At 41.6% G+C, this 15,207-nt stretch overlaps 1 protein-coding gene across 1 annotated transcript in view; it reads left to right on the top strand.

Moving 5' to 3' along the window:
- clasp1a (cytoplasmic linker associated protein 1a) overlaps positions 1 to 15,207 on the top strand; it is a 335,495-nt gene that overhangs the window by 292,015 nt on the left and 28,273 nt on the right. Inside the window, exons 35-37 of the mRNA XM_067987125.1 lie at positions 2,457 to 2,703; positions 8,096 to 8,286; positions 10,090 to 10,218. Coding sequence (XP_067843226.1) covers positions 2,457 to 2,703; positions 8,096 to 8,286; positions 10,090 to 10,218 — 567 coding nt within the window. The remainder of the gene's footprint in view (positions 1 to 2,456; positions 2,704 to 8,095; positions 8,287 to 10,089; positions 10,219 to 15,207) is intronic.

Here is a 15,207-nt window from a genome sequence, read left to right as displayed (position 1 = left end):
TATTTTCCAACTTCTAAGCAACACTATTATGATGCCCATTTAGCATATTTTTAATATATCTCCCAAAGATAACCATAGATACAAACTGGCAACAGATTAGCAATTAAATGGTATTGGTCCAGACTGAGTGCACTGGAAAGCATTATGTCATCTGTCCAAGGTGTTGAAGCGCTATCTTCAAACTTTTTATAATGCATCTGCTTATTTTATTGATTTTAAATTAAACTCAACTAAGTTAAAATGCAAAATCTTGGAAGGCTGGGAGGAGTTGGTTCGAGCGAGATACTTTCTCTTCCACATAAAATAATGGGGAGAGTGTGTGGGATAATCTGGTTATAGAATCATAGAAAGGTTACAGCACAGAAGTAGGCCATTCGGCCCATCAAATCCACGCCGACTCTATGCAAGAGCAATCCAGCTAGTCCCATTCCCTCGCCCTTTCCCTGTAGCCTTGCAATTTTTTTTCCTTTCAAGTACTTACCCAGTTCCCTTTTGAAGGCCATGAATGAATCTGCCTCCTCCACTTCCTTGAGCAGTGCATTCCAGATTTTAACCACACGCTGTGTTTTTAAAAAAAAAGTTTTTCCTCATGTCGAGTTCTTTTGCCAATCACCTTAAATCTATGCCCTCTGGTTCTTGACCCTTCCGCCCTTGGGAACAGTTTCTCTCTATCTACTATTCTGTCAAATCTCCTTGCAACGTTCTCTGTTCCAAGGATTGCAACCCCAGCTTCTCCAGTCTATCCACGTAACTAAACTTCCTCATCCCTGGAATCATTCTAGTAAATCTCTTCTGCACCCTCACTAAGACCTTCACCTCTTTCCTAAAGTGCAGTGCCCAGAACTGGACACAATACTCCAGTTGCGGTCAAAGCAGTGTTTTATAAAGGTCGATCATGACTTCCTTGCTTTTGTACTCTGTGCCTCTATTTATAAAGCCCAGGATCCCGTATGCTTTTTTAACTGCTTTCTCAATCTGCCCTGCCACCTTCAATGATTTGTGTACATATACCCCCAGATCTCTCTGTTCTTTATCCCTTTTAGAATTGTGTCCTTCAATTTATGTTGCCTCGCCTTATTTTTCCTACCGAAATGCATCATCTCGCATTTTTCTGCATTAAATTTCATCTGCCGCGTGTCCGCCCATGCCACCAGCCTGTCTATATCCTCTGGAAGTTTATCACTAGTCTCCTCACTGTTTACTACCCTTCCAAGTTTTGTGTCATCTGCAAATTTTGAAATTGCACCCTGTACATCCAAGTCCAGGTCACTAATATATAATCAAGAAAAGCAGTGGTCCCAGCACCGACCCCTGGGGAACACCACTGTACACCTCCCTCCAGTCTGAAAAACAACCGTTCGCCACTACTCTCTATTTCCTGTCACTTAGCCAATTCTGTATCCATGTTGCTACTGCCCCCTTTATTCCATGGAATGCAATCAAAAACCTTTTGAAAGTCCATATACACCACATCAAGTGCATTGCCCTCATCTACCCTCTGTTACCTCATCAAAAAACTCTATCAAATTAGTTAAACACGAAACCCGGAGCTCGAGCACCTCCAGCTGATGACACTACCTGAACCTGTGGTTGTCCAGGACACGGGAAGCGACCTGGAGTTCCCACATGGCACAGGATGTGCATTCCACGGGACTGAGCTGCCCTGCCATGCCTCGATTTATTAATTATTAACTTAACTAAACTTAACTAAACTTAACAAAAATAAACTAAAGACTTAAAAAAAAAATTGGGCTTTTGTTTCTCTCTCCCTGATGCTCGCGCTCCCTCTCCTCTGCTCCGCCGCCTCAGCTGCTCTCGGGCCTCCTACTCCCGCTCTCTCTCCTCTGCTCCGCGCCCTCAGCTGCTCTCGGGCCTCCAACTCCCTCTCCTCTGCTCCGCGCCCTCAGCTGCTCTCGGGCCTCCAACTCCCGCTCCCTCTCCTCTGCTCCGCGCCCTCAGCTGCTCTCGGGCCTCCAACTCCCGCTCCCTCTCCTCTGCTCCGCGCCCTCAGCTGCTCTCGGGCCTCCAACTCCCGCTCCCTCTCCTCTGCTCCGCGCCCTCAGCTGCTCTCGGGCCTCCAACTCCCGCTCCCTCTCCTCTGCTCTGCGCCCTCAGCTGCTCTCGGGCCTCCAACTCCCGCTCCCTCTCCTCTGCTCCGCCGCCTCAGCTGCTCTCGGGCCTCCAACTCCCGCTCCCTCTCCTCTGCTCCGCCGCCTCAGCTGCTCTCGGGCCTCCAACTCCCGCTCCCTCTCCTCTGCTCCGCCGCCTCAGCTGCTCTCGGGCCTCCAACTCCCGCTCCCTCTCCTCTGCTCCGCCGCCTCAGTTATCATCCTGCTTTTCGAGAGCTATATTTTTCATGTCCTCTTTCTCTCCTATTATTTGTCAAATTATACAATGAGACATGTTAAATTGTCTTATGAACTTTTAAAAATTCTTTGTATAATATTTTGTTAAAGATATCGCGAGATGGAGGAATTGCATCACCATCCTCTGATATCCGAGGAGGCGGTGAACCCGTGGAAGGAGGAAGAACAGCTCTTGATAACAAAACATCTTTGCTTAACACTCCACCACCGCGCTCTTTCTCTGGACCTCGGACTCGAGAATACAATCCGTATAATTATTCAGATACGATCAACGCGTTTGACAAGACAGCTCTCAAAGAAGCCATGTTTGACGATGATGTGGAACAATTCCGCGATGGTAAGTATCTTTTTTTGTATCTTAACCAATCTTGGCTCCACTTCGTATAACTTCATTAGATTGTATGGTACAGATGAGCAAACTGTTAATTAACAGTGACTTGGAGCCACTTGGTGCATGAGAATTCCCCAGTCAGATATGACTGCTCCTCTGAAATGGTTGAAATAACAATCTAAAATTTGTGTTTGTGTAAATAAATAGCATAATCCTGGAATTACTTCCAAAGTGCTCATATTATTGAGCTTATTAACAGTAATCTGTTTTCTTAATTAACATTAAACCTCAGCCAGAAAAATTGATCCAGAATTAGTTTGGGTGTGTTTAAAATAACAGAAGTACAAGATTGTTCACCTGCTGTTTGGAAGCTGCCGCCTGTTAAATCAATCAGTGCTCTGCTTCCATTGTTTTACAGCACACTTTTAAGCCTAAGCAATATGTATTCATTTACCAAAATTTCCAAAAATAATAGAGGTGTGCAGAGTTATGGAGTTGCTCGATTCTAATCACTCGCCTTTCTTGGCAAGGATTTTTCCAAATGTAACTAATGTCCTTACAAGTGCAAAGCCACCAATGCAAATGGTCTCCATAACAGTATGTCAGTACGCCTTTGATTACTTTATATTCTACTCGTGATACTGGTTCAGCTCCCAAGAGGATGCCAGCAACTTGGAGTAAAAATAATGTAAACTGGTTTAACAGTCAAATCCCTTGCCAGGGCAAAAGTTAGATGAGGGGACTGAGTCTAATGTATCCAAGTTTGCTGACAATACAAAGCTAGGTGGGAAATTAAGCTGTGAGGAGGATGCGAAGAGGCCGCAAAGCGATATAGACAGGTTGTGAATGGCCAAGAAGGTGGCAGATGGAGTATAACGTGGAGAAATGTGAATTACCAAAATCCACTTTGGTAGGAGGAATAGAAAAGCAGAATATTTTTTTAAAAGGTGAGAGACTAAGAAATGTTGGTATTCAGAGGGATTTGGGTGTCCTTGTATACAAATCACAAAGTTAAAATGTAAGTACAGCAAGCAATTCGAAGGCAAATGATATGTTAGCCTTAATTGTAAGGGGGTTGGAGTATAAGAGTAAGTAGGTCTTGCTGCAATTATATAGGGCTCTGGTGAGACCGCACTTGGAGTACTGTGTACAGTTTTGGTCTCCTTACCCAAGGATAATTGTAAACAATTTTACAAAATTTGTAAAATTGTTTACAATTGTCAACCCCAGTCCATCACCGGCATCTCCACATCATACCTAAGGATAGATATACTTGCCTTAGAGGGGGTGCAATGAAGGTTCACTAGATTGATTCCTGGGATGAGAGGGTTGTCCTATATGCAGAGATTGAATAGAATCGGCCTATATTCTCTGGAGTTTAGACGGATGAGAGTTGATCTCATTGAAACATATAAGATTCTGAGAGGGCTTGACAGGGTAGATGCTGAGAGGCTGTTTCCCCTGGCTGGAGAATCTAGAACTAGGGGTCATAGTTTCAAGATAAGAGGTTGGCCATTTAAGACCGACCGACATGAGGAAAATTTCTTCACTGAGGGTTGTGAATCTTTGGAATTCTCTGGTATATTCATGACTGAGATAGATGGATTTTTGGACACTAAGGGAATCAAGGGATAGGGTGGGAAAGTGGAGTTGAGATCGAAGATCAGCCATGATCTTATTGAATGGCGGAGCAGGCTGGAGGGGCCCTATAGCCCACTGCTCCTATTTCTTATGTTCTTATGTTAACTTGCTGTGGTATGCAAGTAAGGATTCCAGAAAAGCTCAAAGATACAAGTAGTCAGAAAACGAGTCTCCCTGATTTTGATAGGCTCTAAATGGCTAATTGTAAGATATGATGACTGAATCAATGGTAAAATTAGGATGTTGTACAATTCACAGTTTTAAAATAAGGCACACTCAAACACAACATTCTGTTCAAGATCTTCGCTTTAATATGATGTGCTGAGTTCTCATTGCATTAGAAAGAATTAAGCAAAATTATGACTCAAATTCAAACTTAAATACAAAATTATGATTTCAGATTAAAATAATTAGTAATTATTTTTATTCCTCCTCTTCAGCCATTTTCCTAACCTTACTTTCATCTTTCCTGAAAATGTTGATTCCATGGTGGGGCAGAGTTCCACAAGTGCAAAGTATCCTCTTGTACTTTGCCATTGTGGCCATTCTTCATGCTTGAACTTCGACGGTGAATGGTGGGCTATTTACTGCATCACAACTAAGCCTAATCCTGTCCTCACCTGACATCCACATATCCAGTTCTAGTTATCGCTGGATGGCAGTTGGAAGCATGAACCTAGTGGAATTTCTTTCTCCTTTTTCCTTCCCCCCACTTCCCCCAACTTTGGGCACCTCATCTGTTGCTCTGGATAAGATGGGTTAGCTCAGCAAAGCCATTGTTTGAATGGCTCAGCTGCTTGTTGTCTTAACCAGCTGGAACATTGGGCAGCTCTCTTTTTAAACCAAGTAAGTTTGCAATCAATGATGGGAACTCTGACCAGGTTTGTTTTTCGTAGAAACGGTCAATAAATGAATAAATTCTATTGTGCACTTATTGCTGCAGTGACTTTTTAGTGAGTGCACTACGTGCTAATAAATGAATGCTTTATTGCTCCCAAAGCTTCCTAGATCAGGTAATGATGCAATGAATTTCTTAATTAAGCCTTGGAGAGCTTAATTTCTTTTGTAGCTTACAAATAATAAGCCCAGAACAAGACGAGAGGTTGCAAGATTTTTTCCCACAGAATAGTGGGTACGTGAAAGTTAAAGCAGTTAATGCTGTGTTGATTAAATCTTTAGAGTATTTGGTTACAGCATGGGATTGATGAAATTACATAGCATTAAAGATGATTAAACGTGTGTGGAATATGATGGTTCTTGAACTATGACACCATGAAAATGTGCCTAGAAAGGCAAGTGGTCACGAAATGGGTTGGGTGGTGTCTGCGATAGAACATATTGTACGTGATCTGTGGAACAAATAGGTTTGATGGACTGAATGATTTGTTTCATGCTTTCTTTATTTTCTTAAGTGCAAATGTACTTGAGGTCAGAAAAGAGTGTGACACTGAGTTGGCAACTGACCCAAAGAGCTGTGGTAGGGATCTGTGTATAGATTGGAAAACCAGTGAAGTGTACAGATAAGAAGCCTGAATCAGTTCAATGGGAGGAGGACTCCCCACAGTGCACAGTGATGGGCAGTTTTACAGTGAAATCCTAAAAGCTGTGGGGAGAAGCATGATAGTGGTAATTGAGACCAGTGCTAAGGACTGACAACTTGCTTTGGAGCTGCTCTTAGACTGCGGAATGGGATTGTATTTGGAGCATTGGTGGTGATTATTTACACCAAATGGCCACTGCATGCTCTTGCTGTGGTCTTCAGTTGAAGACGTGAAAAATTTGAACCATGCTCCCTGGTGATCGTAGCATAACTTATAGCATGCATTGAATGCTTGTAGTGTAATTTTTTTTAAGAAGGTTCCATTTGTTCTTGAGGAATGCTTGGGGCAGGTTGTGACTTTGAACGATATTGTGGAACATTGTCAGGCTCAAGGGAAACCCACTAATGTTGCTTTTGCAGACTTTCAACCTGGTATCTCATGGTTTGCTGCTACCTAATGTTCAGGATCTTACAATGAAATAATGGAATTATAATTTATTTTTGGGGGAAGAGGAGTAATCTGCATTTTTTTTGGGTGCGTTTGTGACGGTGTGGGAGGTAATTCTAAAACTGCATACTGAGAGTGTGTGTGTGTGTGTGTGTGTGTGTGTGTGTGTCTTGCACGCACTTCCTGTAACATTCTGAACCTTTTCAGTCATCCTTTCTTTCCTATTCAGAATTAAATTCAAATCATAGAATTTTACAATGCAGCAGACCAGTTAGCCCATTATGCCTCTACTAGCTCTCTGAAAGAGCTATCCACTTAGTCGAATTCCTCTACCCATACCCCATATCCATTTAAATGTTTCTTTTTCAAACATAGCTAAGTTTAATGAAAATAGAAACGGATAATGAAGAGTCAAAAGTAAGTGCGCTGGAATGGGAAAAGGTAAAGCTCAGAGATAATGGATCTGCCCTAAATTAACTGGGCAGAAAAGTTAGCAAATAGGATGATTGGATCAGCAATGGGGAATCTTCAAATATGAGATGGATAGATTACAAAATAGTTATAGTCCTAGGAGGTGAGTTCGTTGGATAAATAGAACAGTCAAAACTAACCTGAAACTTGATAAGGAGGCATATAATGAATACTAACAATACTAAAGAAAATTATGAGGAATATATGAAGTGTGGTGCAGAGGAAAAAAAGATTAAATGGGCAAAAAGGAATATGTCGAAAGCCTAGATAATATGAAAGGAAATAGAGCTTTTATAAGCATGTTAAAAGTAAAATAATAATTAGAGAATCAGGGATGGAGGGGGCATTTATTCATGGAGGATGAAGGAATGGTGAAGATATTATATATTTTGTGTCAGCATTACAAATGGCAGAAGTGAGATTGTAGCTGTACTAGAGGGGAATATGGAAGGTTGTTAGAGAGAACTTTTTAAAATTGTTTTTTTGAAAAAATTTCAGAACTAAGTGGTAAGTCACTGGTTCTTGATAATACGCACCTTAGGCTGTTGTTGAAAGTCAAAGGGATTAGCTGAGAATCTGACCACAATTTTTCAGCTGTCTTTAGATATGCAAATTGTAGGGGGGACTGGAAAGTAGCTAAGGTTACACCTCTTGAAGGAAGAGAAGGACAAATTGCGTAATTATCGTCCGCTTAATCTAACTTGAGTTCTGGGCAAACTCTTTGAACCCATTAATTCAAGATCAAATTTGTGGGCTTTTAGGGATGTTTGGGAACATAAGAACAGGTGTAGGCCATGATGAAGGACCGCTTTATTTGTTAATTGCAAGTCATGTTTGATAAATTTGGTTAGAGGTTTTTTGGAAGGTGTAACTGACTTTTGCAATTCTTGTGAAGGTGAAAGTTCTAAATTCTCTTTGTTGAAGTTAAGGCAGTTGGTGTTTCGAACTTGAGATCTAATCTGTCTTTGCTCTTTTGCAATAAATTGTAAACCGATTTTCATTTTTACAACTATTATCTAGAAATATATATTCTAGTTGGAAAAATATTATGAGATTGTAACAATTTAAAACAACAACAAAGCTTATAGTGCTCAACCTGTACCAAAAGCTGTGTTTGGACTAGAGCATTCAGGTATGTCCTGTATCATATTCTTAACTGTTAAGTCAAGAGAAAGGTGTGGTTCAGTTGTAGTGCAATTCTGATATGCTACTGTTTTATAAGGACAGCTTTTTTACCTAAACAGAATGGATACTTTGAAAGATTTCAGGAGTAATGCTTTTTTCTTCTTTCTCGGAAGTTCCAATTGACCATTCAGATTTGGTTGCTGACCTTCTGAAAGAACTATCCAATCACAACGAGCGAGTGGAAGAGCGGAAAGCGGCATTGCTGGAACTGTTAAAGATAACAAGAGAGGATACCCTGGGGGTGTGGGATGAACACTTCAAGACTATCCTGCTTTTGCTTCTAGAGACCCTAGGAGACAAGGATGTAAGTAATTCACCACCCTCAGTGGGTGAAAAGGAACAAACTGGTAGTTTAAAATAGCAGACAACGCTGTTTACAAAACAGCTGCGGAGCTTTTCAAAATAAGTAAGGACTTCTAATTTACCTGAATCGGATGGACTAAACCAGCCACGGAGATGCCAACCTGCCATATTTAATATGAACTCTTTTGAGGTTTTCAATAAAATGTAGCTGGCTGGGTTTTCTTCAGTTTATCCAATTTTCCAATACTCCTGCCTAACCTCAGAAGAAACCTGGTTCATCCTTGGGTCAGTTGAAGATAAACCTCAGACAAATAATATAAAATGTAAATATTTGAGCCCAGTGTACCTAATTTATTTTTTGTTCCATGTTGCTTTTCATATTTGTCTCCAAAGCGTTCAATTACTTTTTTTTAATAAGTTGTCAAGTTTTGAAGGAATTTATTAGATAGATGGAAACGTGGTCCAACTTCCCACTGGAATGTTTTAATCAATCAGGAGTGTGGGATTTTTGGATGTACGTGGTGGATGGACTCTGAACTGGATGTACGTGGTGGGTGGACAAGGGTTTTCCGTTTGTTTTCTGCTGTTTAAAGATGGTTTTCTTGTGAAAACTTTTCCCCTGGAAATAGCTGAGTAAACATATAAAGAGGAAAACCAGGTGTCACCACCTGCATTTGGTCCCTCAGTAGTTAGGACTTGGAGCCTGAGATTTGCTTGAGAGGCTATTGGCTGTCTCTCTCCTCCCAGCATGACCACCAATGGTGTGGGGTTCAATTGAAGACATGAAAAGCTTGAAGGCCCATGGCTACGGCCTGCTGTGATGGAGAAACTGCATGAATTAAGAGAAACTGAAGAGCCTCCTGTTTGAAATCAGTTGGAAGTGAGCCACAGCTATCATTGGGCAGAGAACAGGGAAATGGAATTAAATATAAATCACAGGAGATGTGGCCCTGGTGAAAACCAGGGAGGCTCTAATAATATTGCAATAATGTGTTGTCAAGGAGAAGGGTGAGTGGCCCAGGGATTAGTAGAAAGACTTTTATTGTGAAAACCTCAATATTTTGACATTTTCAGTGTTAACAATTCTGCACCCATTCAAGCAATTTGAAATACAATGCGATTTTGTTTACATGCAAGTGACTGAAACAAGACAGAAGGTTTGGTCCCATAAAAATTGCAGGTGGATTTGATTGTACTGTTATGATGTAGTTTACTAATCTGGTCAGGTGTGCATGTGTCGAGGTTTGGGGGAGGGGGGTGACCTGGAGTGCTTTTCATAAAATTTAAATGAATATATTTGTTAACCCATCAATTAAGCTGTGTGTACAGTTGGACCCTGGTGTAAACAGAAACTTAACGTCAAGGTAGCCCAGGAAATAATTAGACCTGACCCTGTTCTAAGCCCCTTACTGAGACATAACATTTATTGCTCATGGTGCAAAAAGCTATAAATAAATTTTGTGACGACTTAATGCACAGTAACATTTACAAGGCAAGTGTTACTTTTGAGGGGTCACAGATTTACAGCTAATACACTGTAATAAATCCATTACTGCTCACCAGGAGAAAGTTGCTCAAACTAAATGTTACTTTTAACCTATCACACCCCTGTTAAGTACAAGCTTCAGAGGATTATTCTCTGACCACTCTCCAATGACTTGTTGCTTGTGTTCTCTATACTGCTGTTGATGGTGAAGTAGTCCTTGACCCGAGCTGCGATTCTCTCAGGAAAGCAAGTATATAAAAATACAGTGAGGGTGCAATTTATAAATATATTTACAAATCAAGTTTTTTTTTCCTCAAGCACTCCATTAGAGCATTAGCCTTAAGAGTTCTACGGGAAATCCTGCGGAACCAACCGGCAAGGTTTAAAAACTACGCAGAACTAACTATTATGAAAACGCTAGAAGCGCACAAAGATTCCCACAAAGAGGTAAGTGCAGTTTCAGTATATCTCGGTAACTCACGAGTTCTTTTTGCGTATAGACTCCCCGTCAACTTTTTCAGTTGAAAATGTTAATATCACTTCTTTTTTCAAATTGATCATATTAAACATCTTTCAGATCATCATTGAAGTGCCCTAAATGTCTGAAGAAATGACTGCATAGAAAAAGGGAATGCAGTAAATGTAGTGTAATATGAATTTTCAGAGGCCATTCAATTATATGTCTCACAGCAGGCTTGTTACAAAAATTCAGGCATATGAATGAGGAAATGTAGCAGCCTGGATAAGAGCTAAGATGTTTATTCCCCTCCACCATCGGCAGTGTCTTCTATCTACAGGATGCACTGCAGCAACTCACCATGGCTTCTTTTGCAGCACCTCCCAAACCCCTGACCTCCACCAAGGACAGCAGTTGCATGGGGACACCATCATCTCCAAGTCACACACCAGCCTGACTTGGACATATATTGGCGTTCCTTATTGTCACTGGGTTAAAATCCTGGAACTCCCTACCTAACAACATTGTGGGAGCACCTTCACCACAAGGTAGCGATTAAGCCTCTTCTAGAGTACTGTATGCTGTTTTGGGTGCTGTAATTGTAGAAATGGCATTAAAGTCATAGAGAGTATGCAGCAGAGATTCACCAATTTAATGCCATGGTTGAGAAACTATTGTTATGAGGAGAAATTTGAGATACTGGAACTATTTCCACAGAAGCAATTTTTTCTTAATTCCTCCATCCTCCCTTCTGAACTTTTGATTACTGCTGGGGTATGGCTCCGAAGGAGCTAATTGCTCATCACTACCACCTCCAAGTGCCATTCTTGAGCCTAGGCAAAGAGTGTTTACAGGTTATTCAACCATGGAGAGCATCACATCAGAACCTGACCCTGTCCTCACACTCAAGATGTGCACTTTCCAGGAGAGGTTTGTCGATAATTACCAAGAGCAGGAACTAAAGCCTGATTTTCCCCTCCCCAGCCCTTGGCACTGAGTCCAATTGTAGTGCTATGCTGCAGCCCTGGCTAAGGTCAGCTCCATCACCACAGATTAGGAATCAAACTTGGGACCTACACTATACATAAAAGTCATTTTTTGAATATTTTTGTTTAGTGCTGGTGACATCAGGAGGTATTGGTTTGGAATGGTTAACGCTCTCCCCAACGCCCTACCATTGATTTGGAATGGTTCATGAACTTGACCGTGTGAACTGAATTAATGTGTACAGCTGAAGTTGAATCATCCCATGGTTTTCCTGTGTATCTCTGCTAATCATAGTTCAGCTGCCATAAAGTCTGTCTAAGTGACGCAATCATTCCAGCACCCCATTGATGCCATCAGCAATTGTCATGTAAACAACAAAAAATAAATAGCAAGAATAATGGAATAGAAAGAAATTTTTATTGTTTGAGAAGTGTAAAACTGCTGCCTGCCGGAAGGTTAGTATATGCTTAGTTTCCAGTGGCACTTAGTTTAACCATATGGTGTTCCCACATCATTTTTGAGCAACATTGCGCACAGAAATTGAATGCAGGAACACTGAAAATGACCACAGCCACCCTGAAATATAAAACTATATTTCTGGATTTATAAATAAAATGTAAAACTCAAGTACATATAAACTTAATTTTTATGTTACAAAATGGCAGTAAATAACGTATAGCTCACAAATAGGATTTTCTTCTAAATCTTCCTGAAATTATTTTTTTTAAGTGAAGAATTGACTTAAATTCTCATTTGAATAATTTGGGTGTTTATTTTTAAAAGCTCTGCCATTTCTAATATTTAGAATAAAGAGAAAAGTTTAAAATCTTGCTGTAAAATAGTCCATACTAATGTTGTGAGCAGCAGCAGCAGTGGTGATTTTGTGAAGCTCAACATTTCTGCATTTGTTTTTGTTGGAAAGCTAAAAGCTACAAAGTCCTGGCTTCTCTTCCTATTGCCCCAACTCCTGAGGCTTGAAGTTTCTCTCTTCGCTTGCATTGTTGACTCTTTTTATTCGTTCATGGGATGTGGGCGTCGCTGGCGAGGCCAGCATTTATTGCCCATCCTCAATTGCCCTTGAGAAGGTGGTGGTGAGCCGCCGCCTTGAACCCCTGCAGTCCGTGTGGTGACTGATCTCCCACAGTGCTGTTAGGAAGGGAGTTCCAGGATTTTGACCCAGTGATGATGAAGGAACGGCGATATATTTCCAAGTCGGGATGGTGTGTGACTTGGAGGGGAACGTGCAGGTGGTGTTGTTCCCCTGTGCCTGCTGCTCTTGTCCTTCTAGGTGGTAGAGGTCGTGGGTTTGGGAGGAGCTGTCGAAGAATCCGTGGCGAGTTGCTGCAGTGCATCCTGTGGATGGTACACACTGCAGCCACTGTGCGCCGGTGGTGAAGGGAGTGAATGTTTAGGGTGGTGGATGGGGTGCCAATCAAGCGGGCTGCTTTGTCCTGGATGGTGTCGAGCTTCTTGAGTGTTGTTGGAGCTGCACTCATCCAGGCAAGTGGAGAGTATTCCATCACACTCCTGACTTGTGCCTTGTAGATGGTGGAAAGGCTTTGGGGAGTCGGGAGGTGAGTCACTCGCCGCAGAATACTCAGCCTCTGACCTGCTCTCGTAGCCACAGTATTTATATGGCTGGTCCAGTTAAGTTTCTGGTCAATGGTGACCCCCCCAGGATGTTGATGGTGGGGGATTCGGCGATGGTAATACCGTTGAATGTCAAGGGGAGGTGGTTAGACTCTCTCTTGTTGGAGATGGTCATTGCCTGGTACTTATCTGGTGCGAATGTTACTTGCTACTTATGAGCCCAAGCCTGGATGTTGTCCAGGTCTTGCTGCATGCGGGCTCAGACTGCTTCATTATTTGAGGGGTTGCGACGCCATCTTCCTCTGCTAGCTCCTGTAGGGCTGTTCCAGGGTCGATACCTACCTTTAGGATGTTCCAGCTTCTCTTCCTGTATCTATTTAGTTAATGTCCTGGCTTCTGACTTTTTTTTCCCCCTTAGGCATGTCAGTCTTTCTCTGCTTATACTTGTTATCTTTGTTATGTTCTCACTTTTCTGTCCCTCACTTGCTGTTAGTGTCCTTGGTTCTACCTCCCTATATTCATTAATTTGCAGTGTCCTCTGCCCCCTCACGCTACATTTACTCCAATAGTGTCCTACCCTTCATGACTCCAGTCCTCTGTCCCAAATTCATGGGTATTTCCCTGAGTTGTGTATATTAATTTTTTTTTTAAATGAAGAGATCACAAAATGAAGGGAGAACAAATCAAAAAAAAAGAGAAATAATGATGGTGGAAAAATTAAGTCAGACTGGCAAGTGTACAGACAAAGAAAAGGCGATATTAAAGCATTAAGCAATCCAGAGAAAAAGAGGAAGAAAAATAAAAAGGTTAAGCAGAGTAAGATATGCACTTCAGAATGAATATTGCATTTACATTCACACTTGCACTGAGCATTTACATAAGAAATAGGAGTAAGCCATATGGCCCCTCAAGCCTGCTCTGCCATTCAATCAGATCATGGCTGATCTTCAACCTCAACTCCGCTTTCCTGCCCGATCCCGATATCCCTTGATCCCCCTAGAGTTCAAAAATCTATCTATCTCAGCCTTGAATATACTCGACGACTGAGCATCCACAGCCCTCTGGGGTAGAGAATTCCAAAGATTCACAACCCTCTCAGTCTTAAATGGCTGACCCCTTATCCTGCGACTATGCCCCCGAGCTCTAGACTCTGCAGCCAGGGGAAACAACCTCTCAGCATCTACCCTGTCGAACCGTCTCAGAATCTTGTATGTTTCAATGAGATCACCTCTCATTCTTCTAAACTCCAGAGAGTATAGGCTCATTCTACTCTATCTCTCCTCATAGGACAGCCCTCTCATCCTAGGAATTAATCTAGTGAACTTTTGTTGCACTGCCTCCAAGGGAAGTATATCCTTCCTTAGCTAAGGAGACCAAAACTGTATGCAGTACTCCAGGTGAGGTCTCAACAAAGTCCTGTACAGTTGTAGTAAGACTTCCTTATTCTGGTACTCCAACCCTCTTGCAATAAAGGTGAACGTGCCATTTGCCTTCCTAACTGCTTGCTGTAGCTGCATGCTAACTTTTTGTTTTTCTTGTATGAGGGCACCCAAGTCTTTCTGAACATCAACATTTACTAGTTTCTCACCATTTAAAAAATATTCTGTTTCTGTTCTTCCTACCAAAGTGAATAACCTCTCACTTCCCCACATTATACTCCATCTGCCACCTTCTTGCCCACTCACTTAACCTGTATATAACCCTTGCAGACTCTGTGTCCTCCTCACAGCTTACTTACCTACCTAGCTTTGTATCATCAGCAAACTTGGATACATTACACTCGGTCCCTTCATCTAAAATCATTAATATAGACTGTAAGTAGCTGAGGGACAAGCACCGATTCTTGCGGCACCCCACCAGTTACAACCTGCCAACCTGAGAATGACCTGTTTATTCCTACTCTCTATTTTCTGTTTGTTAACCAATCCTCTATCCATGCTAATATGTTACCCCCAACCCCATGAGCCCTTATCTTGCGTAACAACCTTTTATGTGGCACCTTATCGAATGCCTTTTGAAAATCCAAATATATTACATCCACTGGTTCCCCTTAATCTACCCTGCTAGTTACATCCTCAAAAAACTCTTAATAACTTTGTCAAACATGATTTCCCTTTCATAAAACCATGTTGACTCTGCCTAATCATATTATGATGTTCTAAGTGTCCTGTTATCACTTCCTTAATAATGGATTCCAGCATTTTCCCGACGACTGATGTCAGGCTAACTGGCCTGCAGGGTACGGTAGCATAGTGGTTATGTTACTTGGCTAGTAATCCAGAGGCCTGGACTAAAATCCAGAGTCATGAGTTCAAATCCTGCCACGGCAGCTGGCGAATTTAAATTCAATTAATTAATTAAATTCAATTAATTAAAATAAAAAATCTGGAATTAAAATACTA

Source organism: Heptranchias perlo, chromosome 7 (assembly GCF_035084215.1).
Source record: "Heptranchias perlo isolate sHepPer1 chromosome 7, sHepPer1.hap1, whole genome shotgun sequence".
Taxonomy (NCBI): domain Eukaryota; kingdom Metazoa; phylum Chordata; class Chondrichthyes; order Hexanchiformes; family Hexanchidae; genus Heptranchias; species Heptranchias perlo.
This window is presented reverse-complemented; position numbering and strand designations above follow the sequence as displayed.